Source organism: Bubalus kerabau, chromosome 13 (assembly GCF_029407905.1).
Source record: "Bubalus kerabau isolate K-KA32 ecotype Philippines breed swamp buffalo chromosome 13, PCC_UOA_SB_1v2, whole genome shotgun sequence".
In the NCBI taxonomy this organism is placed as follows: Eukaryota; Metazoa; Chordata; class Mammalia; order Artiodactyla; family Bovidae; genus Bubalus; species Bubalus kerabau.
In genome coordinates, this window is record NC_073636.1 from 47,202,526 (window position 1) to 47,227,826 (window position 25,301).

General features: G+C 41.8%; 2 protein-coding genes across 17 annotated transcripts in view; one reads left to right on the plus strand and one right to left on the minus strand.

Moving 5' to 3' along the window:
- The window catches only part of DIP2C (disco interacting protein 2 homolog C), a 310,450-nt gene extending 300,032 nt beyond the window's left edge, over positions 1-10,418 (plus strand). The window contains exon 39 of the mRNA XM_055544187.1: positions 10,279-10,418. Within this exon, the coding sequence (XP_055400162.1) occupies position 10,279 (1 nt within the window). The 3' untranslated portion in view covers positions 10,280-10,418. The remainder of the gene's footprint in view (positions 1-10,278) is intronic.
- The window catches only part of ZMYND11 (zinc finger MYND-type containing 11), a 76,272-nt gene continuing 56,937 nt past the window's right edge, over positions 5,967-25,301 (minus strand). For 10 of the 16 annotated variants that reach the window (XM_055544191.1, XM_055544190.1, XM_055544203.1 and 7 more), the window contains 11 exons: positions 20,001-20,078; positions 19,459-19,551; positions 17,461-17,548; positions 16,915-16,970; positions 15,709-15,786; positions 14,768-14,886; positions 11,872-12,079; positions 11,423-11,491; positions 10,386-10,658; positions 9,895-10,080; positions 5,967-8,193 (listed from right to left, as the gene is read on the minus strand). In XM_055544191.1, coding sequence (XP_055400166.1) covers positions 8,071-8,193; positions 9,895-10,080; positions 10,386-10,658; positions 11,423-11,491; positions 11,872-12,079; positions 14,768-14,886; positions 15,709-15,786; positions 16,915-16,970; positions 17,461-17,548; positions 19,459-19,551; positions 20,001-20,078 — 1,371 coding nt within the window. In that variant the 3' untranslated portion in view covers positions 5,967-8,070. The remainder of the gene's footprint in view (positions 8,194-9,894; positions 10,081-10,385; positions 10,659-11,422; positions 11,492-11,871; positions 12,080-14,767; positions 14,887-15,708; positions 15,787-16,914; positions 16,971-17,460; positions 17,549-19,458; positions 19,552-20,000; positions 20,079-25,301) is intronic. The other 6 variants (XM_055544195.1, XM_055544204.1, XM_055544197.1 and 3 more) reach the window with 3 other exon arrangements.

The following is a 25,301-nucleotide window of genomic DNA, read 5'->3' on the forward strand; positions in this document are numbered from 1 at the left end:
GCATCCAACACAAGTGCTGAATGAATGTCTGCACTGTGTCTGCCTGGAAGCTGCTTTAGCGATCTGTACCTTCACTTACACTGTTTCCTGTTCCTGGAGGGCAGGGGTTATTTCTTATCATTGCAGGATTTATTAGGCCACAGACCATCTTCATGGGGCTGTGGAAGAGCAGGTGTGATACCACGAACCTGGTTCCTGAATTGAAGCAGCCCTGGGTCTCGACTTTCTGTCCAGTGTGAGGTTGAGGAGTTAGATAAAGGTTTTCCAACTGCCCTATAGAGCCAAAGGCATCCTTAGGACACCTTTGCTGGGCCGTCTAATTGAAATGTCAGTTTAGAGCTTTGCTGACTTGAAGATTTCTAAGCTTTCAAAATTCAGACTGAAAAACTAAGAGCCTACCATTAAAAGAGGTCGAGTTCTGGTGAAAACTGATGAATTCTCATCAACACCTAAGTATCAAGCAGGCCCTCTAATACACATTTGCTCAATGAATACCAACACCTGGTCAGGTGCTGATGGGAGCACTTAACTTGGTGACACAAAGCTCTTGTTTTTAGCTTGCTCTGTCCAGCGTGGGTAGTCATCAGCCACAGGAGAATGACACATGGCTGGTCCAAATGGAGATCTGCTGAAAGCATGAAACACATGCTGCATTTTGAAGACTTGGCGTAAACAAGAATGTAAAATATCTCACTGTTATAGAAGTCAAATTTTGAAGTATTTTGGACATACTAGGTTTCTTGTTGTTTAGTCACTAAGTCATGTCCAACTCTTTGCAACCCCGTGGACTGTATATAGCACTCCAGGCTCCTTTTTCTTCCACTATTTTCTAGAGGTTAGAATTAATTTAACCTGTCCCTTTTATATGGTTTAATATTTAATGTTACTGGATACTATTTAATGGTTTAATATTTGGCAGTAATATCTAATAATAGTTATTTCAGTCGCTCAGTTACATCCGACTCTTTGCGACCCCATGGACTGCAGCACGCCAGACCTCCGGCTATCACCAACTCCTGGAGTTTACTCAAACTCATGTCCGTTGAGTCCAATGATGCCATGCAACCATCTTATCCTCTGTCATCCCCTTCTCCTGCCTTCAGTCTTTCCCAGCATCAGAGTCTTTTCCAATGAGTCAGGTGGCCAAAGTATTGGAGCTTCAGCTTCAACATCAGTCCTTTCAATGAATATCCAGGACTGATTTGATTTAGGATTGATTGGTTTGATCTCATTGCAGTCCAAGGGACTTTCAAGAGTCTTCTGCAACACCACAGTTCAAAAGCATCAATTTTTCAGTGCTCAGCTTTCTTTATAGTCCAACTCTCACAACCATACATGACTGCTGGAAAAACCATAGCTTTGACCAGATGGCCCTTTGTTGGCAAAGTAATGTCTCTGCTTTTTAATATGCTGTCTAGGTTGGTCATAGCTTTACTTCCAAGGAGCAAACATCTTTTAGTTTCATAGTTACAGTCACCATTTGCAGTGACTCTGGAGCCCAAGAAAATAAAGTCTGTCACTGTTTCCATTTTTTCCCCACCTATTTGCCATGAAGTGATAGGACTGGATGGCATGATCTTAGTTTTTACAATGTTGAGTTTTAAGCCAGTTTTTGTACTCTCCCCTTTCACTGTCATCAAGAGGCTCTTTAGTTTTTCTTCTTTCTGCCATAAGAATGGTGTCATCTGCATATCTGAGGTTATTGATATTTCTTCCGGCAGTCTTCGTTCCAGCTGTGCTTCATCCAGCCCAGCATTTTGCATGATGTACTCTGCATATAAGTTAAATAAACAGAGTGACAGTATACAGCCTCGATGTACTCTTTTCCAATTTGGAACCAGTCTGTTGTTTGATGTCCGGTTCTAACTGTTGCTTCTTAATCTGCATACAGATTTCTCAGGAGGCACGCAAGGTGGTCTGGAATTCCCATCTCTTGAAGAATTTCCCATTGTTTGTTGTGATCCACACAGTCAAAGGCTTTGGTGTAGTCAGTAAAGCAGAAGTAGATGTTTGTCTGGAAGTGGTGCTTTTTCTGTGATCCAGTGGATGTTGGCAGTATGATCTCTGGTTCCTCTGCCTTTTCTAAATACAGCTTGAACATCTGGAAGTTCACAGTTCATGTACTGTTGAAGCCTATCTTAGAGAATTTTGAGCATAACTTTGTTAGTGTGTGAGATGAGTGCGATTGTGTGGTAGTTTTAGCATTCTTTGGCATTGCTTTTCTTTGGGATTGGAATGAAAACTGATCTTTTTCAGTCCTGTGGTCACTGCTGAGTTTCCCAAATTAGCTAACATATTGAGTGCAGCACTTTCACAGCATTATCTTTTAGGATTTGAAATAGCTCAGCTGGAATTCCATCACCTCCACTTGACTTTGTATTCCAGGATGTCTGGTTCTGGGTGATAATCACACCATCAAGGTTATCTGGGTCATTAAGGTCTTTTTAATATAGTTCCTCTGTGTATTCTTCGCACTTCTTGTTACGATCTTCTGTTTTTGTTAGGTCCATACCATTTCAGTCCTTTATTGAGCCCATCTTTGCATGAAATGTTCACTTGATATCTCTAATTTTCTTGAAGAGATCTCTAGTCTTTCTCAGTCTTTTGATTTCCTTTATTTCTTTGCATTGATCACTGAGGAAGGCTTTCTTCTCTCTCCTTGCTATTCTTTGGAATTCTGCATTCAGATGGGTATATCTTTCCTTTTCTCCTTTGTCTTTAGTTTCTCTTTTCTCTCAGCTATTTGTAAGGCCTCCTCAGACAACCATTTTGCCTTTTTACATTTCTTTTTCTTGGGGATGGTCACCACCTCCTGTACAGTGTCTCAAAGCTGTCTCCGTAGTTCTTCACTCTGTCAGATCTAATCCCTTGAATCTATTTGTCACTTCCACTGTGTAATTGTATGGGATTTGATTTAGGTCATACCCGAATGGTCTAGTGGTTTTCCCTACTTTCTTCAGTTTAAGTCTGAATTTGGCAATAAGGAGCTCATGATCTGTGCCACAGTCAGCTCCCAGTCTTGTTTTTGCTGACTTTCTAGAGCTTCTCCATCTTCAGCTTCTGAGAATATAATCAATCTGATTTTGGTATTGACCATGTGGTGATGTCCATGTGTAGAGTCTTCTCTTGTGTTGTTGGAAGAGGGTGTTTGCTATGACTGGTGCGTTCTCTTGGCAAAACACTGTTAGCCTTTGCCCTGCTTCATTTTGTACTTCAAGGCCCAACTTGCCTGTTATCCCAGGTATCTCTTAACTTCCAACTTTTGCATTCCAGTCCCCTATGATGAAAATTAGGTCTAGAAGGTCTTGTAGGTCTTCATAGAACTGATCAGCTTCTTCAGCATTATTGGTTGGGGCATAGACTTGAATTACTGTGATATGGAATGGTTTGCCTTGGAAACGAACAGAGATCATTCTGTCATTTTTGAGATTGCATCCAAGTACTGCATTTTGGACTCTAAAATTGACTATGAGAGCTACTCCATTTCTTCTAAAGGAATTCGTGCCCATGGTAGTAGATATAATGGTCATCTGAGTTAAATTCACCCATTCCAGTCCATTTGAGTTCACTGATTCCTAAAATGTCGATATTCACTCTTGCTAGTTCCTATTTGACCTCTTCCAATCTACCTTGATTCATGGACCTAACATTCCAGGTTCCTATGCAGCATTGTTCTTTACAGCATTGGACTTTACTTCCATCACCAGTCACATCCACAACTAGGTGCTGTTTTTGCTTTAGTTCCGTATCTTCATTCTTTCTGGAGTTATTTCTCCATTGATCTCCAGTAGCATATTGGGCACCTACCGACCTGGGGAGTTTCATCTTTCACTGTCCTATCTTTTTGCCTTTTCATACTACTCATGGGGTTCTTAAGGCAAGAATACTGAAGTGGTTTGCCATTGCCTTCTCCCGTGGACCACGTTTTGTCAGAACTCTCCTTCATGACCCGTCTTGGGTGGCCCTACATGGCATGGCTCATAGTTTCATTGAGTTAGACAAGGCTGTGGTCCATGTGATCAGTTTGATTAGTTTTCTGTGATGGTGGTTTTCATTTCTGTCTGCCCTCTGATGGATAAGGATAAAAGCTTATAGAAGCGTCCTGATGGGAGAGACTGAGTGTGGGGTAAACTGGGCCTTGTTCTGATGGGTGGGGCCATGCTTAATAACTTCAATCCAATTTTCTGTTGATAATCTATGGTAGTTTTCTGTTGCCAAACTATGGTAGTGATAATGAAGGTAATGGTGACCTCCTTCAAAAGGTCTTGTGCAGGCACTGTTGTATTCAGTGCCCCTGACCCCACAGCAGGCCACCTCTGACCCGTATCTCCACTGGAGACTCCTGGACACTCATGGGCAAGTCTGGGTCAGTCTCTTGTGGGGTCACTGCTCCTTTCTCCTGGGTCCTGGTGCGCACAAGGTTTTGCTTGTGCCCTCCAAGAGTCTGTTCCCCCAGTCCTGTGGAAGTTCTGTAATCAAATCCCACTGGCCTCCATAGTCAGATTCCCTGGGGGTTCTCAGTCCCTTTGTCAGATCCCCAAGTTGCAAAATCTGTTGTGTGTCCTAGAACTTTTAACAGTGCAAAAACTTCTTTGGTATAACTTTTATGCAGTTTCTGAGTCATCTGCTCAGCTTATAGTGAGGCTAATGTCAGCCTCCTCCAAGAGGGCTTGTGTATGCTCCATGACCCTGGTCTGCTGCAGCCAGAGCCCCTATCCCCAGGGCAGGCCATTGCTGACCCATGCCTCTGCAGGAGACACTCAAACACTCAGGCAGGTCTGGCTCCGTCTGTGGGGTCTTGGGTCCTGGTGCCCATAAGGTTTTGTTTGAGCCCTCCGAGCGTCTCTGGTGGGTATCGGTTTGAATCTGAATGCAGTTTCACCCCTCCTGCTGTCTTGTTGGGGCTTCTTTGTCCTTGCTGTGGGGTATCTTTTTTTGGTGGGATCCAACATTGTCCTGTAGATGGTTATTCAGCAGCGAGTTGCAGTTTTGGAGTTAAGAACTTGCCTCTCGGGTGTCATCCGTGGCCAGAATGGCAGAATGCCCAGCTCCACCCACCCCAGGTGGTCTAAGTTGGACTCTGCACTTTAGACCCCCAGGTTTTCTGTGTGCACTTGGACGTTTGAGAGTCTCTGATCTAAATCAGTGACAGGACTCTTGCTACCAATTCTATTCTTGGCTTGCCTAATCCTGCTGGATCCAGGATTGTTAACTTGAGGGACCTGGATCCTTCTGGGGGTGGAAGTCTAAGGATGGGCCCTAGGACTCTGTAAGATACTGGGGCCTTCTGCGTATCTGTTTATTTCCATCAGTAAAGCAGTGCCTTTGAAAGGATGGCCTCGTCAGCAACACCTGGGAGCTTGTTAGCAATGAAAGTGGGGGTGGGGAGAGAACAAGCCCTCTTGTGATCCTGAAGTCAGAAATTTGAGAACCACTGAATTAGAGGGGGAGGCAAAGAGAGGGTCGGGCCACTTCTACATCATGGTTTGGCAGGAGGGTGATGCTGGCTTGAACTGAGATCACCATCATGGGAACTGGTTGAAGGAGTGAAGTGAGAACAAGATGATGGATTTGAGTCTGGATACATTGAAATTGATGTTATTGACTAATTTCAAATGTTTATTGACTAATTTCAAATGTTTATTGAACAATTTTCTATCTGTATGTTCAGCCTAGTCTAAAGGTCAAGAAAAAGGGCTTTGTAGTCAAACTTGAATTTTTTGAGAACTGGTAAAAGTAAATCCAACTTTACATGTAGTGTTTAAAAGAACTGTTTTTAACAAACTGATTTTTACAAAGTTAAATAGTCACCAGTGGATAGCCAACAGTATATGATTACTATGTGATATACTTGTGTTTGTTTTGGTCTAGGAGAATGGACTAAATCAACAATTTATTAAAGGCAGTTTTTTTAAATACATTTATTAACCAATGTTAACACATTAAATGAGTCTATATATTGCTAGTCAGAGCAGCTTACAAAATGCCAGAATGCATCGAAGAACTGGACAGCCACAATGAGTAATTACAATGTGCATAGTGGCTAAGCTCAACACCTTGATATAGCTTTATGATTTGCAGAAAATTTTTAATAATGATTCCTAAACAATCAATTGTAATTTTACCTAAAACTTTTACAAAACCAGGCCACAATCTCTTTTTTTTTTAATTTTGTTTTTTTTTTTTTTTAAACACACAGTTTTCACGCTGTAGTAACTTGGAAATGTGCAACCGTGTCAACGGAGACAAAAAAGCCAAAGTAACACGAGTCTTACTTTCATGCAGCTATCGGTAAATAGTACACACTCTGGAATGATTTCACACCAAAAATAGTTCCACAATAACTTGCTCTCATAGGGGTGGATCGAAGTTTTAAAACTTGGAAAACAATCAGAGAAGGTAAGTGTTCTCAGTTACGTCGTCTGGACCAGACCACGGCACTATGGCGACGCTGACCAATCACACAGCAATGAGGAGGGACCGAGAATGCCACGTGCCTGCGAAGTTCAGGGATGGTGTTGACGTGTGGCTACCAGACAGGTCCTCCGAGCCACTGGGCACCACTGGGCAGTAGCTTGTCGGTTAACTTGTGTCACCACCATCTGCAACAGCATCAGGACTGGGTGGGGGATTATTTCACAGAAGACTTGGGTACATTTTTGTCTTTAGAGTGACCCTGACAAACCTGGAGAAAACTTTTTGAAAGGTCTTTTCTCCTGATTCTCTCACTTACATTGTGTGTAATTGCTTTAATAAATATCGAAGGTGTAAATAAATATTTACAAATTATTTCTCTAACCTTAAAAATAACTAAATGATAAATGGGAATTTGACTTGGTCTAAGATCAGTCTTTGAAAAAACATAAATTGTGAGGGTTTGTTTTTTTTTTTTAAAATTAAGGTTTCCTGGCTGTATTTTATATATCTATGTATAAAAAAAATTAACTATCGATCCATTCCTATTGGTAATGCTTCTTAATCCAGACATTCCGCAAAATACAGACTTTTTACAAATCACGGCATCTTTAATACAAGAAAATTAACATGCATTATTCTTCATTCTGTGTACAGTGATGGAGTTCATTAGTAGGTAATGATCCATTACTACAAACATAACGGCTTCTGTGAAACTTAAGTGCTTTCTTTCCTTTCAGTATTAACTTATGCTAGAAGAGGTGACACCAGATAGTAGGCAATCAGATGACACTTGGGGAGGGAAGGGAAGCAGTAAAGAAATCTGTATGCCTCATCTATAATTTCTTGTATGGATAAAGGTAGTTTTTGGCTTTTTATTTTTGTTATTTTGTTACAAGCACTCATGTTAGGACAAAGATGAAATGTGCAAACTTTAAAATTTAAATATTCATTTTCTCTAAGATCCAGCTCAGTAAAAGATTACCCCAGTTCCCTGCAATTTTAAACTACAAGATCAAAGCTAATAATTTGTTATAAAAGTTATATATTGAAAAGAAATAATGAAAAACACAATTGGGAAACATTTAAGAAAAAATATGCAGGACTAGCACCTGCTGTGTCAACCCTGTTCCCTAAATTCAATCATATACCCACTGGCATAACCAATAGATAATGCCTTTAAACAGTAAAGTAAGCTGAACAAAACCAGCTCAACAAGGTTAAGAAATAAATTTCACATCAAGGTAGTATGTTTTATTTCTGAAACAGTTCTGTAGTTCTTACATTCAGATCTATTTTAAATGTTTCTTTGTTAAACTCACTTGTAATTCACCTGTTTTTTAAAGATCTGTTGTTTAAAGGTTAAAATCTCTGTAAAACCTAAAAATGTTTTAAAATTTGCTGAAAATGCAACAAACTCTCAATTAAAATTTATTTAAAATAATACCCTCCACTGATGTTACTTTTACCCCCTGAAAAACTCCAGAGGAGTGTTAACAAAAGATTTAAACTACTGTGCAAAATTTCTTCACGAAAAGTGTTTAAAGGCTGGTGCAAAATGGGAAGCAAATTCTAAACAATTTTGGCTTCTTGGAAACAAAAACCGCTGTGTCTGAGAGGAATAGTCGTCAGTGATTCTCCAGGAAGAGCCAGCCTTCATCTTTTCCGGCGACAGGTGCGCTTGTGCTCCGCGTGCCAGTGCTCCTGCTGACACTTGATGGAGCAGTACGATGTGTTCCAGCAGCAGTGGTACATGGCCTCCTCCTCACAGTTGTAGCACTGCAGCAAGAAACCGTGACCAGCAGGTAAACGAAACTGGGTACAACTACAGACTTTAAAACTGTGCTTTCAAAGATCTTTCTGACTCAAGTGTAAACTAGGATCACCAAGAACATCAACACGGTTTCTGTCCTGAGCAGGACAGTAGGGAAACAATGGGATGACTGAGGCTCAGCACGAAGTCATTATCAGCAAACTCAAAGCTTACTCGGCACATCAACTTCTTCCATCTGTACTAGGTCATTAACAGCAGCAGCACACAAGCATAATTTCTCTTTTCCTAAAAAGGTCCAAAGGTTCTGAAACGATGACGGAGCGGCAGCACAAGGACCCCCCCCACACACACAGCAGCTCTGCTGCACAATCTGAAGGGACTGTTCTGGAACCCTGAGGTCTGGGGAAGGGTGGAACAGTAAGTTATGGTCAATCTGGTTATTTTGGCTCTTAGCACTGAAACAGCTACCTCTTGCCCACCGGCAGCCCCAGATGGCTGTGCATGGAGCCCCCTGGCAGGTGTCCTGCAGACTGCTGCTTCTGGTCACAGATGGGCGGCCACTGTATTAACAGTTGCACCCCTCCCCAACCAAAAACAAGTCCTCCCTCTGAAGTGACTTCCCTTTTGCAAGCCACTCAAAATCAATTGCACATATGGGGGAATTAGGAAGTCAATGTGCAAACCCAAGGAGAGGCTTAGAAAAGACCTAAGAAGACATTTAATTTACACCTAAGTCTGATCCTAGGAATAGACAGCCATAACAATCAAAGAAACAGCAACAGCAAACTATGATAAAGGGGAGAAAATGAGTTCCAGTTACCATGTTATTAGACTCAAATGTTTAGTGTTCAACAACAAAAAACATCACAAGGCATACAAAGAAGCAGGAAGTATGACCATTCAAAGGAAAAAGAATCAATCAAACGGTCCATGTAAAAAACCTACTGGCAGATATACTAGATAAAGACTTTAAAACACCTATTAAAGAAGTGCAAAGAACTAAAGGAAGACATGGAGAAAGTCAAGAAAATGATGTATGAGCAAACTGAAAACATCAATAAAAAGATACTGATGGAAACCAAAAAGCAGACTTGTGGCTGAGAAGTCCATTAACTGAAGTGAAAAATGACTGGAGGGATTCAAAGGCAGATGTGAGCTGAAGACGACAGGTCAGTGGAAATTAGCAAAACAGGGGAGAAGACTGGAGAGCAGACAGCCTCAGACGACCCTCAGGGCACCGTCCTTGGTGAACTGTCAGTTCTTACGTTAGAGACCAGTGAGATGTTACTTTTATAAAGCAATCAATTTCTTTACTAGAAGCTAATGTATGTTAAGTGCAGTAAAATCTGAAAATCCTTAGTTTGCTATTATGATACTTACATCTACAATTTTATAAGTTAATATCACCTATCAGGGCCAGCCCACTTATCAAAATAAAATACCTGCATAGATGGAAAACTTGTATAAATTATCTATGTCCCAAAGTATCATAATCTCAATGTAACAAAATAATTTTGAGCAAATACTGAGAAATGTGGGATCTGGAGTTAAAATACAGTTTAAGTTAATTAAAGTTGACAGTTTCACATTAAGACTATATTTCAGGATTTTTACATATGCCATATAGATCTTTCTGAATTAATTTTCATCATACCTATGGTATTTTTCTTTCATAAATCAGATTCTAAGAAAATAGTGGTATTTACCCACTGCTTCTTCTTGGTCTGAGAAATTAGTTGTTTGTGCTGTGTTGCTAGCTTCTTGATTTCCTCTACAAATTCTTCTTTACACTTTTCCTTTACTTGCTTACATTTTCTGTCCATCTCACCCTGCATATTGGCTACAGCTTTATTTACAGCTTGTCTTTTTTCTTCTTCCATTTCAGAACGCAGCTGAGATGAAAAAAAAGTTAACCCAGAGTATGTCAGCTCATAATTTACACAAACCATTAAGCAAAACCTTAATACATAGTTTCTACTTAAGTGATGTACCTGTTCCCTTTATTTCATTAAGGGCCATAAAATATTTAGGTGAGAAAGTACCTGTTATTTAATATATTATAAAAAGATGTTTTATTCCTTGTTTTAAAGAGCTGCTACCTGGTTGATGCCTAAGCGACGTAAAGCCACAAGAGGAAGACTAGTCACCTAACCCGCCCGTGTGTCTGAGGCAGCGCTGGCACTGAGGGCTGTGTTACCTTTTCTAGAGCTTCTCGAACAACTCTTTCAGTTTCTCGCTTGTGATCAGACTTCATTCGGTCTTTAAAGTCATTGAAAATTTTGGTGTACTTGTCATGGCACATGCTTTGACACACTCCATCACTGGTGGTCTGGGTGCTTCGATGCAGCATTCTTGGGGAAGAGGCACTTAACTTCTTGGTCTGAGTTGACACAGAAACTTTTTCGATTGGCTGAGGCATCGTGGGGATTTCCTGGCTGGAACTTACAGCTTCCGTTTCAGGCTCTGGTTCCTAAAGGATAAGGAAAGTGCCACAGGATTTACTAGTTCAAGAGCAAGCTCTATCTGAAAAAAAAACAGAGTGATACAAACAGCCATACAACTGCTGTTCAAACAATCATGTAAGAAAATGGAAAATTCTTTTGTGTATTTGACCACAATTCAAAATAAAAAAAAATTAAAACATATGCCATTTATAGGTACAATCATTCTACAGGAACTTCATTTACAATTCCATTAATACTAATATTATGGTGTTTCCTTTCAAAGAAGGAAACTAAACAAAAAGTTTACTGTGTAAGATCGTTAGAATTTATCGTTACTTCTTTGGATGAGATTCAGAAACAAATACCCTAGACCACCCCTCACTGAGTATGTGGTGGTACTGTGCCCTGGTTTTAAAATGTACCTGGATTACAGAATTGTAAAAGCCTGAACTTAGCCACAGTTTCTTTCAGTTTTCAAATGCTGGTCTCATTGATCTGCTGGATAAACACTAAAAACTGTTTTTTATTAGTGCCATGAGAAAATATCAGTGTTCCCAGACAGTGCAGCAAAGGACTGTCCCACTTAGCCAGACGTGGTCAGTACTGCTTAACTGGATACTCCCGTGTGTTACCCTAGTGACAGGGCAGCGGGCAGTCTGGGTCCGACTTGGTTGCTCTCTGATGGCAATCCTTTTTGCAAGTTACCTGTCAGGAGCACTGCCTGGATCACAACTGTGAAAGTATTTCCGGTTTCACTTGTCACCGGGACACTGCAAGGTGGGCAACTTACTTCTTTTTTGGGTTCCACACTTTGATTACGTCGTCCTTTCTTTGCTCTTGGTTCTTGAGTGACCTTTAGCTGTGGACATCATCAAAGTAACAGCACATTATTCCTGACACCACAAAACACTTCTCTGCTGGAAGACTAGCCATGGACCCACAGGGGAGAGGTGGGCACCTGCTGTGTCCCTCTCACATTAGCTCTTTCAAGACCACATGGTTGGCACTCACTGAATGATTCCTCTGGGCAGAGGGCTTGAAAGAGCTAACTAATGTGCTGGTCAAATCTGGATCAGTGGTGGTGGCTTCTGTGAACTAGGACTGTTTCTGGTTTGTTTTGCGGAGCACTTGACAAATGTTGTGTGAAGGAAGAAGTCACCACCTGCTCATTCCATGCCAGTGCGTCCTGGCACCCACACCTCCGGAGCACAACTGACAGGTTCTCACTGGCGCCCTCACCTGCTCGTTGCTGGTGGAGGAGATGCTGGACTCTGCCTCCTCCTCCCCTCGGTCCTCATTCTTGGACTTCCAAAACCTCCCTTCACGGAGGAAGCGCTGATGCAGCTCCAGTTCGTCGCAGGCCTTCTTCCAGCCCATACTGCGCTTAACATGCAGCCGGTGAACATTGACTGTGATGTCCTGGATGTTCTCAGAAGGAATCCAGGCCCTGTGAACAACATTGAAAAGAGACAGTTAGAAGTTTCCCAAACGGCAGAAACTCTGTGCATTGTAAAGCACAGTTTGTGGCTTGAATAAAAACTTTTACCAAGTAGAAAAAAGGTGAATTGACTTGTTTTTCACAGTCATCAGAGTAAAGTCCTCAGGGTGAGAATGACTCATAAGCCTTTTTTAAAGTGTTCAATATCTCATTGTTTTGAATACTATAAATTACTCAAAATCTAGCTACTTGCATGTTAGAATTATAGAAAATGAAAGTCGCTCAGTTGTTTCCGACTCTCTGCAACTCCATGGACTATACAGTTCATGGAATTCTACAGGCCAGAATACTGGAGTGGGTAGCCTTTCCCTTCTCAGGGGATCTTCCCAACCCAGGGATCGAACCCAGGTCTCCTGCATTGCAGGCGGATTCTTCACCAGCTGAGCCACAAGGGAAGCCCAAGAATACTCGAGTGGGTAGCCTATCCCTTCTCCAGAGGATCTTCCTGACCCTGAAATCAAACTGGGGTCTCCTGCATTGCAGGCGGATTCTTTACCAGCTGAGCTACCAGGGAAGCTATAGAGTCATTTGCAAATGCCCAGAAATGTTCATGAGACAGTTACATATAAAATGAGGTCATCACATCCCTATTCATTAGATAGACCATGACTAACAAGTGGGAAAGTGTATACCATTGTGCAACCAAGCACTCAATTGTGAGCCCACAGTTGATCTACAACTACATTTGGTTCTATCAGGAAGAAAGCTAGAATAGAAACTGAAGAAAACTTTCCTGGGTACTAATCACTTACTAGCCCTAGTCTCCCACTGCATCCACTCACCTGGGGCTGACCACGGGCCAGTGAAAGCACCACAGAGTGTACAGTCCTAGAACTGTTCCTGCCTCATCTGACGGCTTGCGGAGATGCTGCCCAGATGGGCTTAAGGTAAGCTATTAACTAGCAGCTGGAACGCAGCGAGGGTCCTAATGGTTAGGTTTCCTGGTAACTACGCTAGTGCTCCTACATGCATTGCCACTGCCCTAAACTGAGAAACAAGGAGGAACAATGCTGCACACACAGTCTAGATGACTCTGGACACGAAGAGAGAAGGATGTCACCAGTGAGGATATGCGGTGGGATACAGCACTAGGAATAGACCAGGATTTACTGTTTCCAGTCTTACTATGGAGTTACAGAAATACTAGACCTAAAACTGTTCTGAAGGCATCAGAGAATCCTGGCATATATGCCTAATGTTATAAACGTAGACTTCTAACTTGCTTGTGTAAACTAAGCTATTTGCTTTAGAATTTAAAACCACATTTTTAATATACAGTAATCCATATGGTTACATGCTAATGACAGCTGAAATTGTTAAATTTGAACTTATTTATAAATATTACATTAACTGTCATCGGACAGTGCTATATTAGAAACCAAAGTAAACTACACTTGAGAAGAAGTGCAAATACAATTTTGCTTGTGGAAGAGTTCCTTGCCATTAAATCCTGTATTCTTATTTACTCTTTCAGTCAGCAAACATTTACTGGGCAATCAAAAACTGTTAAAACACTTTTTAAAAGCAGTATGTTTTTGAGGGGGATTTCCATCATAAGCAGTGCTGACTACCTGAAATAAACTTGTGACCTAGGAAAGAATTTTATCCTGTTAAATTATGTATCCCTTGGATTTAATAAAACTGAATGAATAGTCTTAATGTGAGACCTTATTAAGTCTCAATGCAATTCATACAACATACCTATTCTCTCAATCATCTCCATTACTATAGATAATCAGGTTTCAAGTTTGAGACATGCAGTCTGATCTATACTATAAAAGGGAAACAGAACACACCCTACAATTTAAAGTTTAATAAAAAGAGAGAAAATTGGATCTGGCTATACCTACACATCTGTCAATCCAAATTCAGAATTCTCTGAGTCTGTGCACAATAAGATGGGCCTGCGATCTGACAGGATGTGCCCCTTCTTTCTTGCCTGTGCCATCCACCCTCCAACCACAGGCAGCACGGAGAGTCAGACATGCATGCCCTGCAGACCTGCTCACCAGGACAAAGCATCACAACCTGCTCTGTGCTCGGGAGGCAGCAGCAGGCTCTGGTTTGAGCATATGGAGGGACAGTCCATAATCACGTGTCTACCTTTTCTTTCCCCACTAGGTGCAGAGATATGAGGTACTAGCTAAAGAATATTTACTATATTCATGGTGATCTCTGCATAACAATTCTTCACTTTTCTAAATTAACTGTTAATGAAATTCAAAACACTAGGTCAAAGTTCTTCCCTCATATCCATTCTTAGATCGCAAGACCCACACTCTCCTATACTCCCGAGTTGATTATTTTTGTCTGTGACTCTGACAGAACCTTGAAAAGTTGGTTGAAACTCCCACAAGGACAATACAATTCTGTGAAATGGACCATGCTGAGAAGCTCTCCACTTAATTCCCACCATTGACACCCTTCTGAGTTTACCCTTCTAAATTCTGCCACTGAAACTGTCCCAGTAAGGTGCCCAGTCAAGTTACATGCTGGTTTGTTTTTTAATTTAAAACACACTTCACACTGTTCTGATGGCAAAGCACCCAGAGCACCGGTAACTGCAGCCCTGGGTCCACCTCAGGGCTCCTTTATAAAGGCCCGGAGGTGATGGTGGCTCATGGGTCATGATATTACCTCTGGTGATGGTGACCGAAGAAGCGGACATCAACCTGATTGTCCTCTTTCTGCATGACTTTGGCCGGCCAGAATCCAAAACCTTTCATTTTAGCCCAAACCAGCTCATGATTAGGTATCTGGAAATAAAATGTTTTATCTTGTCATATTACTTGTAAAGTATTACATACAAGTATATCATTAATACTGACCTACTTAGGTATAATATTTGCAATACTTCTTTTATAAGTCCTAAACGCACAGAATGTACTCCCACCCCAGGACTGGTTGATTTTTGCCTCCAAGAAAAACACCAAAAAATTAAAATTTCCATAAGCAATGTGGAGTGAAAAGAATCTCCTGACAGCCCATGGAACTCTGGAAGGAAACCAAGACCCACGTGAGTAACAAAGGCAAACTGAACACCCTAACTTTGCTTCATGAAATATAGTCCAACCCTGGGAGCTTGTAAGAAATGGGAGATTTTCAGGCCCTCCTCCCAACCTACTAAGTCAGAGATGCAAATTTTAATGAGACCGTCAAGTGACTGAAGAGCACAGTAATGTCTCAAAAAGTGGGAGCTTTCAGGCAGGCTCTTATGCCCTTGTTGGGGGGGAGAGGAGAAACCTTTGGCACTAACATGTCATTCTAGGGGAAATCACACAGCTATATATAAAGACTTAGATTTCTTGTGAGATAATGAAAAATTTTTATTTATTAAGGGATTCGATGTTTATTCCTATTCTTAAAGTTCTCATTTTAAAGTAAGAAATGGATACTGACCCCAAGTTGTTTTTTTCCTATGTTTCAGTTTTCTATACTCATTAAAACCATGATATGAAGAGAAATGTTTAGAAGCATTATAATCTTAAAGTAAATTGGAATAAACTTCCTTAGAGCAGTACATCAGAGACACTGAAGAGGTTAAAAAAAAGAAAAGAAAATCTCAAAATTTCACATACACAAGGATAGCAGAACCAATTGTCAGGACGAGCATTTGATAAATAGAAGCAATTCTTACAAAGCTGTAGTTCATCCAGCTGAAAAAGAAAAGTAACTATTTAGCCTACATAAAATATATGCATGCATACAACTAGCCAGATGCCTGTGAATCAGCACTCTCTTTCATGTTTCTAGTCTTCAATAGTGTTCTTTAAGCTTCACATTTGAATTCTCCAATGCCACTTTCTTGTCTGAACCTCCCAAGAGGGCCCCGAGTATACTCGGAATAGAAGACTGATTCCTCAGGGCGCACTGCATCTGCCCTCGGCTCCCCAGCCTCACCGATACCTTCCAGTTCAACACATACATGAAAGGCTATTTCCCCAGAAATGTCTTCTTGATATGCCCACAGAAAATACCACTACCAATAAAAGCAGCCCTTACTCTGCCTCATTCTCCATTTTAGTCCCGTTTTCTTTCATATTTTCTGTAACTTTTGTAAAGAAACTGATTTGTCTCTCCTTTTCCTGAGTCTCCTTCCTCAGAACGCAGCTGTATGAGCAGGAAGCCAGCATCCTGACTCCCATTTTATTCCTAACTCAGCACACAGCACACACTCAATAAACATGTTTAATGAATGGAAGAGTCATATCATAAATGGAATAAAGAAACAAAACTTTTTATATAAATTGAGACACTTTTGCAAAGATAATATGGTTATAGATGAATGTTTTAAATAAGAAAGGCCACCCAAAAAAATCTTTCCTAAATATATATTTCATATATTGTTAATTATGAATGCTGATGTTGGGTTGCTTTTTTGCCTGTGTAGTGTAGTAAGAACTCAAATTTGTATCTTTCATTCAAAGAGGGTAACATTTTTGAGTGCCTGCCCAGTGCAACACACTTTACATGCAGTCATATTAACTAATTTGCTTTTAGTTAAGGAAAACAATTTCCTCTTGTTCTAACTAGAAGTTACTTAGTAACTAAGTCTAATTCCCAGAATTAGTCTCTGAGAACAGTTCTGCCAGAATTCTAGCCTCTCTCCCCGCCCCCGTCTCTCTTGTTTGCATTGTATATACCATGTATGTCAAACATGGTATATTTATGTCAAACATTATATTTAAAGAAATGGCAAAATTAAAATGTACATATCAGAATGGAATTCTAAAATAGGTTAATGTAGAAAACAGCAAGCATTCAGGTGTTAGGTGTGGCAGTACCTCATGACAGGTGTCTTTATAGAGCATCCGTGCTATGTCAGCTTGCTCACTGTCTGCTGTAATTATAAAGACAGATGCCTGTTACCAGTAATCACAGGACCACCAGGAAACACAAGACTACCAAAATTAATATAGCCATTTAAATTCTCTTTCAGTTTAACAAAAGTGGACATATACCACGGAAAATAAACACATGTATTCAAAATATAATTCAGGCAGTAAAAGAAAAGTAAATAGGCAGCTTTAATTTTATATTCAACATAACTTAATACTCTCAGTATAGATTGGCCTCTTTCACTACTTTTGAATGAGGGGATATTGAAGGGAAAAAACAAATACTAGAGTTCTGCTTTTGGCCAGTCAATTCTATAAGCTATATGTAGTTATCTATATTACTAAATATTTTTAAGTTTAAACCCTAACATTATCACTCACTTATAGACTGTTCAGGTATTGTTTTAGTGTAATGTTTTATAAAAGATATTTCTCAACATGCAGTGTAAACATATGAATAAAAAAAAAAATACAGAAAAAAAATTATTGAACCTCCATAGAAAATGACTGTGTTGTGGAGAAGCAACTGAGCATCAGCTTTGAACTCTTCATAACTTCGGTATTTCCCTTCGTTCACTTTCTGCAGAGGGAAAAAAACCAAAATGGCCAATGGTTAATACTGAAAACACTTGCCATCAATTTAACAGTGTGAGAGTGTGGGAAACAGCAAGATTTTCCAGAATGGCATTACAACTGCCCCTGTGTCTACTGCTCCTGTGTCCATACTGACAGAATGTTCATACAAGAAACCCACAACTCCGTCTACAGTCAGGGTATTCCAGGACGGTGAAGTGCAGAAGGTCCCACATCCTCAGCCACGTTGTTACTGCAGCATGAACATCTCATCTGTAACAATGATAAAAGCTGCGGCTACGTGCTGTACATAATGAAAGCTTTGGTAGTGGGGTTGATGAGACCTAACTACTTATCTACCATGTAGGGAATATGCTACGCACAGGCCTGTACTATAATTAACAGGGCTTCTTTGAAAAATAAGAATGACTTTCTCAGCAACTCTCTCAGGGCTCTGGTTTCAAGAACAGTCACTAATATGAAAAGTGAAAGTGAAAGTCGCTCAGTCGTGTCCGACTCTTTGTGACCCCACAGACTACACAGTCCATGGGATTCTCCAGGCCAGAATACTGGAGTGGGTAGCCGTTCCCTTCTCCAGGGGATCTTTCCAACCCAGGGATCGAACCCAGGTCTCTTGCATTGCAGGTGGATTCTTTACCATCTGAGCCACCAGAGAAGCACAAAATTTATGTAAGTTAGGAAAATAAAACTGAAAGAAGAAAGAGCTGTTAGCCTCTGTGAAAGATTACCACAAAGAAGACAAGGCAATTCTGAATTAGAGCTAGGTGGCTGACATAGTTTTAAAATCAAGTCCTCACTGGTCCTCTGTGCACCAAGACGACAGTCGATGGCTTCTGTCTGGCATCGAGGGTCACAGGGCTCTTCCATGAACACTGATACCCAAACTCCACCCTGAGCGCCTCACAGTCTTTGGCTCAGGGGCGCAAGGTACCACCAGGCTGCCTGCCTGCACCCAGGTGGGTACACCCACACCCAGCAGTCCTCATGCAGCATCACAGCTCGCATTTTGGTCTCCACCGTAAACCTTTGGAAGCATAAAAACCTGGTCTTCTTCCTCTTCATTTCCTTCAGGGTGCTTCTGCTCATGGTCAGCACTTGCTAATAAGACACCATCAGCCCAGCTACTAAACTCCCTGAAATGAGGGAGTCAAACTGCAGAATGTGGGGGTACCATGGGGAGAGGGCAGGAGGGACGGCCAGGCTCTTCACTGTTCTCAGAAGTTACGCAGTGTAGGGCTAAGAGGTAAAATTAAAATTGCTCGTTTTTATGAACAACCTTCATTTGCCCCTTTCTTCCACTGAAATAATACACCTTCAGTTTTTCCAGCTATTAAGCAGATTAAGGAATGAGCAGATGATTTAAAATTACTCCTATTATGGCCAACCATAAGATTTTAAAACTCAAATGACACATAGCTTCAGAATTGGTGTATCTGCAAATCTAACTGGAAGCACGTCAAAATGTTCATTGCATTTGTAATTAAATATTAACAAACCCATTAATGGCCCTCAGCTAAGTAGGTAAAATCAAGAACTTCACTAGAGAGATTAAGTTTTCTAGTTAAAAATCTGCTTTGTTCAAGTGCATGTCATTGTTCCCCAAGACCTGAGATCACATCTGCGCTCTCATCTTCCCTGGGGAGCAACTCCCCAGTGCTGCCGCCGAGCCCAGGAAGATACAGCTGCATGGTGACTGCATCTGGAACGTTACACTGATCAGGCTGTAATATATTTTCTTTAATCAACAAGTGTCAAGAATCTACAGGTTGCTTAAAACAAAGACTCTTAAAAGATGACCCCTGCTGAGCACCAGCGGGTGAGCACGCCCCTCACAAGGACAGCTGCTGAGGCAGGAGTAGGGCAGGTGCGCAGCCGGCTGCGCTTGGCGAGTTTTACCTCCTGTATGGCAGGGACATCCACCGCCGAGTGCACCAGGCGCCGGTACATGGGGTGTTTGTTGTCCTTCCCCTTTTTATTAAGGTCGATAGCCTGAAAGGTCATGAGACACATCAGTTTAAACGTGGCTAGAGAGGGGTAAAACATCAATTTCTAAACAACAAGTACTTGAGAACTTAACGAAAGATGTATGTGCACTATAGTTTAATGTGGCATTCCTTAAGGTCTGAGTAGAAAGAACAGTTATTTCGGAAAATTCAGTTTCATTTTAAAGACTTAAGTATCAATGAAAATGTTCTTTCTGATAAATGGAAGTTTAAAATGTAAATGTTTCTAACCTAATGCAGCTAAAGAAATGCCTGTGTTGAAAACAAAGACAAAACAAATCTAAGAGCATTTTACGGACTATTCAGAGCACAAAAGCGCAAGACAGCAGCGGCTTCCACCCCTCACGCTGCACTGCGCGTACGTGCCAGTTGCCTGTCAGGAACTCCGAAGGAATATACACACTTTAGGCGATTCGAAGAGCCCTCGGAACTTACCCTCTCCTTCATGCGGGAGACGATGAACCTGAGGTATGTGCTCATCTCCTGCTTGTTGGTGTTTTTCTTCTTGACGCTCTGTTGGAAACAGAGAAGGCCAAGATAAAAAATCTGATCATTTGTAAGTCTATATTCTTGCTAAAGATGTCTATATATATAAGATTATAGTATGCAAATATAGATTTTCTCAAACGATGTACTATTTCCAACACATCTCCAAAATTTGCATACCAGAAGTAGCGTTTAATGTTAACAATGTAAGAATCAGAAAATATACTGTCCTTGACATAACACCTCAGAGAATGATGCAGTTTTCTTTTCTCGATGTTTTAAAATTTCAGTTTTCAGATGACAAAAAATAATGACAATAACAATAAAACAACAATAATGATGTAACGTAGAAATCACTTGTTTTATTTAAAAAATCAATGGCTGAAATCCTTTAAGGGATATTTTAAAATAACAATGTTGAACAGTGAATTTCAATATAACATTATTTTCTATTAAAAAGGTTATTAAAAGTCTGTCACTTAGAAATTACATACACTGAAGCACACACATCTACATTTCTACTTTGAAGTGTTATGGGTCTTTTCAGTAATAACTTCAATTTCCATTAGTCTTGCCTAAAAGCTAATTAGGTTTCTTCATTTCTGTCTCAGAAAACTTAATTTTACATGAATTAAAGAAGGATTTTACCTTTAATGTCACTTCTAGACAGCTAGGAAACAAGGACCAATGTTCCAAACTTCTTAGTTGAGGCTAAGACAACCACGAGAGATACTGGACCATAAGCAGTCCGCCCTGCAGAGGACAGAGCAGTCTGGCCCACTAGTAAATAAATGCTGTAACTTTTTCAGGCTGCTGCATTATGAGTCTCTACCCAGTGACATTATTACTTACTCCCCTAAGAACTTTACACACAGGAAGTCATCTCAGTAATGCTAAATACGTTGGAAGGAGCAAAGTTTTCTCGTGTAAATGACAAACCTTTGCTATGGCTTAACCAAGTGCTTATACATTCACAGCACGAAGGCATCTGAGTCAAAAGTGGAAACCGTCCTCTGAGATGAGAAGCAGTTTCGCACAGGTCATGCCTGGCGCCATCGCCGCCCCGCTCCCCAGACTCACTGGGGCGTGGCTGGTGAACGGCCTTACTGTCTACAGACTGCAGAACACATTTCTCACCCTGGCCACACTCCAGATACACTGGTGGGCTCCCACCCTAAGCATCTGAACTGGAATTTCCAGGCAAAGGTCTCCACCATTTGTTCCTTCATCTACTGTTAACTCCTCAGGTGGTTGTGACATGAAAGTGAAAGTCGCTCAGTCGTGTCTGACTCTTCGTGACCCCATGGACTATACGGTCCATGGGATTCTCCAGGCCAGAATACTGGAGTGGGTAGCCACTCTCTTCTCCAGGGGATCTTCCCAACTCATGGTTCAAATCCAAGTCTCCTGCATTGCAGGAGGATTCTTTACCAGCTGAGCCACCAGGGAAGCTGGGTTGTGACATGAGGCCAAGACCAAGTGCCAATGGTGTACATGTGGAGTTTAAAATGCAATGATATTTCCTGAACCCCAGGTTGTATAATCTTTGGGAAAAGGGACTTTGATGTAGCTTGTAAATTCTCACTTTAAACAAAATCCCCACATGGGGAGAGGGGAGGAGAGGGTGAGATGTATGGAGAGAGTAACACAGAAACTTACATTACCATATGTAAAATAGACAGCCAATGGGAATTTGCTGTATGTTTCAGGAAACCCCAAAACAGGGGCTCTGTATCAACCTGGAGGGGTGGGATGGGGCGGGAGATGGGAGGGAGGTTCAGGAGGGAGGGGACATATGTACACTTATGGCTGATTCATGTTGAGGTTTGACAGAAAACAACAAAATTCTGTAAAGCAATTATCCTTCAATTAAAAAATAAATGAATAAATCCCCTGCGTAAGCCCCAGGCACACAAACACGTGAGAACTATTAGTTGCTCCCTCCGGTAAGCCAGAGCAAAACAACAGATCTGAAACCGTCAGCTGTTAACACTGCTGTGGAAACACTCTTGCTGACACGGCCATCCCTCCATGCACTGCTTTCTCTATTAAACAACTTCTGTTGGATACAGGGAAGAAATATTAAGAAGGCCAAGAAACCTTTTTTCTTACCTCTTGGGAAACCTATATTCCCTTAGAAAGAGAGGAGAATAAGAACAAATGCTTCCAGGGAGTTCCCTAGTGGCCTCATGGTTAGGATTCCAGGCTTTCACTGCCATGGCCCGGGTTCCATCCCTGGCTGGGGAACAGATCTTGCAAGCCAAAGACAGACAAACCCAGTGCTTCCAACTACATGCTCTGTCCTGCTCACTCTGAAGTATTTCAGGAGCACTAACACTGCTGATCCCAAACATCACCCTGATCATTAAATCACACATCTGTGTAAGTTCAGGTGTGACAGCAACCTACAGATCAGAAGTCTTGTCATACTGATACTACTTGTGGGATCTGTGTTCTTTTAACAGGTAACACAATATTCACGGGAAACACAGAACCAGCATTGTATGCAGTGCTCAAGTATTACTAAAAGCTCACTAACATGTGCCAGACCGAGCAGGGTCAGAAGAGTCTCCACTCATGGTCTCCCACTGAATAGCTCGAGCTCAACCAGGCAAGGAGTGCCCCCGAGGCCGACGCCCACCACTGCGGGCAGTCTGCATCACTGGAGAGACCGCCAGGGAAGGCGTGCTCACTGAAGCCCCACAACCGGGCTGCTGGGTCTCCAGAGTGGCTGTGAGCTCCACAAGTTCACAGGATGCATTTCTCTCCTCTCTGCACTCTCAACATCAACGGATGAAGGTTTTCACTGTGAGTCAGAACCCAACCCCTTTTGATTTAGAGCCTCAGAAAATAAAGCAATTCAGTGTTTCTCTATGGGTGAGATTTATGCAGTGCTAGAACCAAAGTGTCTCTACAGGCATACCTCGCTATATTGCACTTCACAGATACTGTGCATTTTACAAACTGAAGGTTGTGGCAACCCTGTATTGAGCAAGTCTGTCAGGGCCCTTTTTCCAACAGCATTTGCTCACTTTGTCACTTAAGGCTTAGATGATGGTTAGTTTTTTGTGATAAAGTACTTTTTAATTAAGGTAGTTACCTCTTCTGACATAATGCTACTGCATGTTAACAGACCACAGTTCAATGTAAACACAGCTTTCATATCCATTGGGAAAACAACAAATGCGTGAGCTGACTTGATCGTGATATGCGCTCCACTGTTGTGGTCTGAACCAAACCTGCAGTATCTCCGAGGTATGCCTGTGTAAGGGCTTCCCCATCAAGCACACACCTGCCAATGCAGATGTGGGTTCGATCCCTGGGTCGGAAAGATCCCCTGGAAGAGGAAATGGCAACCCAATCCACTATTCTTTCCTGGAGAATCTCATGGACAGAGGAGCATGGGGCAGGGGGATGCAGCTATAGTCCAGGGGTTGCAAGAGCCAGATAGGACCTAGCAACTAAACCACCACCACATGCCTGTACATCGTTACCAGCTTGCTCTTCCTTTGAAACAAAATTCTGAACTTTTTCAAACAGTAGGGAAAACCCTATTTCACTTGGCTTAAGTTTAGGTAACAGTGCATTATATTGTTCGTGTAATTCCTTTGCTTAAATAAAGCTCTATTTTCAGTTACTATTTCCTTTCCGTAGAGAATCTACAAAATAGATGGACATTACATGCTCTCAGAACGCTTTTACTTTGGTTTCACCTGTTTAAACATTTTCAGATTAACTGCTAATTACGATAACCAAGTGCAGCAACATTTCTTTTAGGGAAGACTCCAAATGTACAGAATTCAGGTCAAAGGCCTTAATTTTACAAAACTAAATAATAATTTAGAGGACAGAAATCTAATTTTTGTATCATGTTTAAATTTGCTTAGGGTAAGGTGCTAGAGTGTCTCTCCTCTCCAGTGTGCAATCAAAGTGGTGGCACACGCTTGCAAGAGTGACTATTCCAGCAAAAAACTGCAATGTGACCCACGCCCACCCTTCACAGCTCCAACTCTGGTAAAATATTACCACCTCAGAAAGTCTGTTCCTGTTTTATAAAGTGCCACCTAGATTCAGGCATCCCTCTCGAGTGCTCACCACCTCTGGCTGTGCGTTAGAACCGCCTGGGAAAGCCTTGAACAATGGCCTGCACCCATTTATACAAAGTTCTGGGCCAAGCCTGACTTAGATCTGACGGAAACTGATGCGAGTGGTGTCCGTCTGGTGTGAGCGGCACTCAGCGTTAAGTCGGTGGACTTGGGTCCACAGCTATGTGTTTGTCTATTTCTCAAGTGACACATGCAAGACTTGTGCAAATCGCTGTGCTGTAAATTTCACCCCCAAGGGAAAACGTGTCACCCAGAGCTGTTGTCACTGGTTTACAGGGAGCCCGGGCACCGGCAGTCCCCAGGCCACAGGCGCTTCTCGCAGGCGGTCCTGACTGAGCGCCACTGCCAGAGCCAGGTGAGAGCCACTCTGCACACAGGCAGAGGCAGTGCCCACCCAACCTCTGCTGCTACACCGAGCAGAATCGAGGCAGGGCCGCCAAGCTGGCTTCTCGAGTGACGCCGGATCTAGAGTCTCTCTCTCTACTTGCTCACAACAGCAGAAAGGCATCTTTCTGACATTTTAACTACTTCTTGGTTCTTCTCACTTTACATACTGGAAGCTTCACTGACTCTTGCTGTATGGGAGTCAACAAAACAAGTTTCATGTCAAAGGGGGATCATTTTGCTGAAAGCCTCTATGTTAACTTGTTTAATGTTTTACTTGCTGCAATACATCTTTTCTGGTGACAAATACGGGATTCTACTGAAGATGCAGGGCAAGAACTCAAACACATGTGAACACTCTGGTTGACTGGTTGGTAGGTGAAGAGCTGCCAGGACCTCACGCTGCTCCTGGTGTATTCAGGAGCTGGGGGCCCACTTCCCACACATGCGGCTGAGGAGCTTGCTCCGAGAAGGCAGGCAAGTAAAAGAGAAGACCAGAACATGTGCACAGCCTCGTACAACAATCTGTAGGGACAGAACATTTCTCCTGTTTTCACATTTGCTCAATTCTTTGGCTTGCTTTGTAACACTTTCTGGTTATAATTTAAAGATCTGGTATTTCACAAAAGACATCAACAGCGCACACAGTTCTGTCCAGGGCTGCACCCTAAGACTTCTGAGGAATTCTTAGGCAACGTGTTGTGAGCTGCCTTCCATGACATTCACACCAGAGTCAGTGCCTGTTGGCCAAACCAGAACA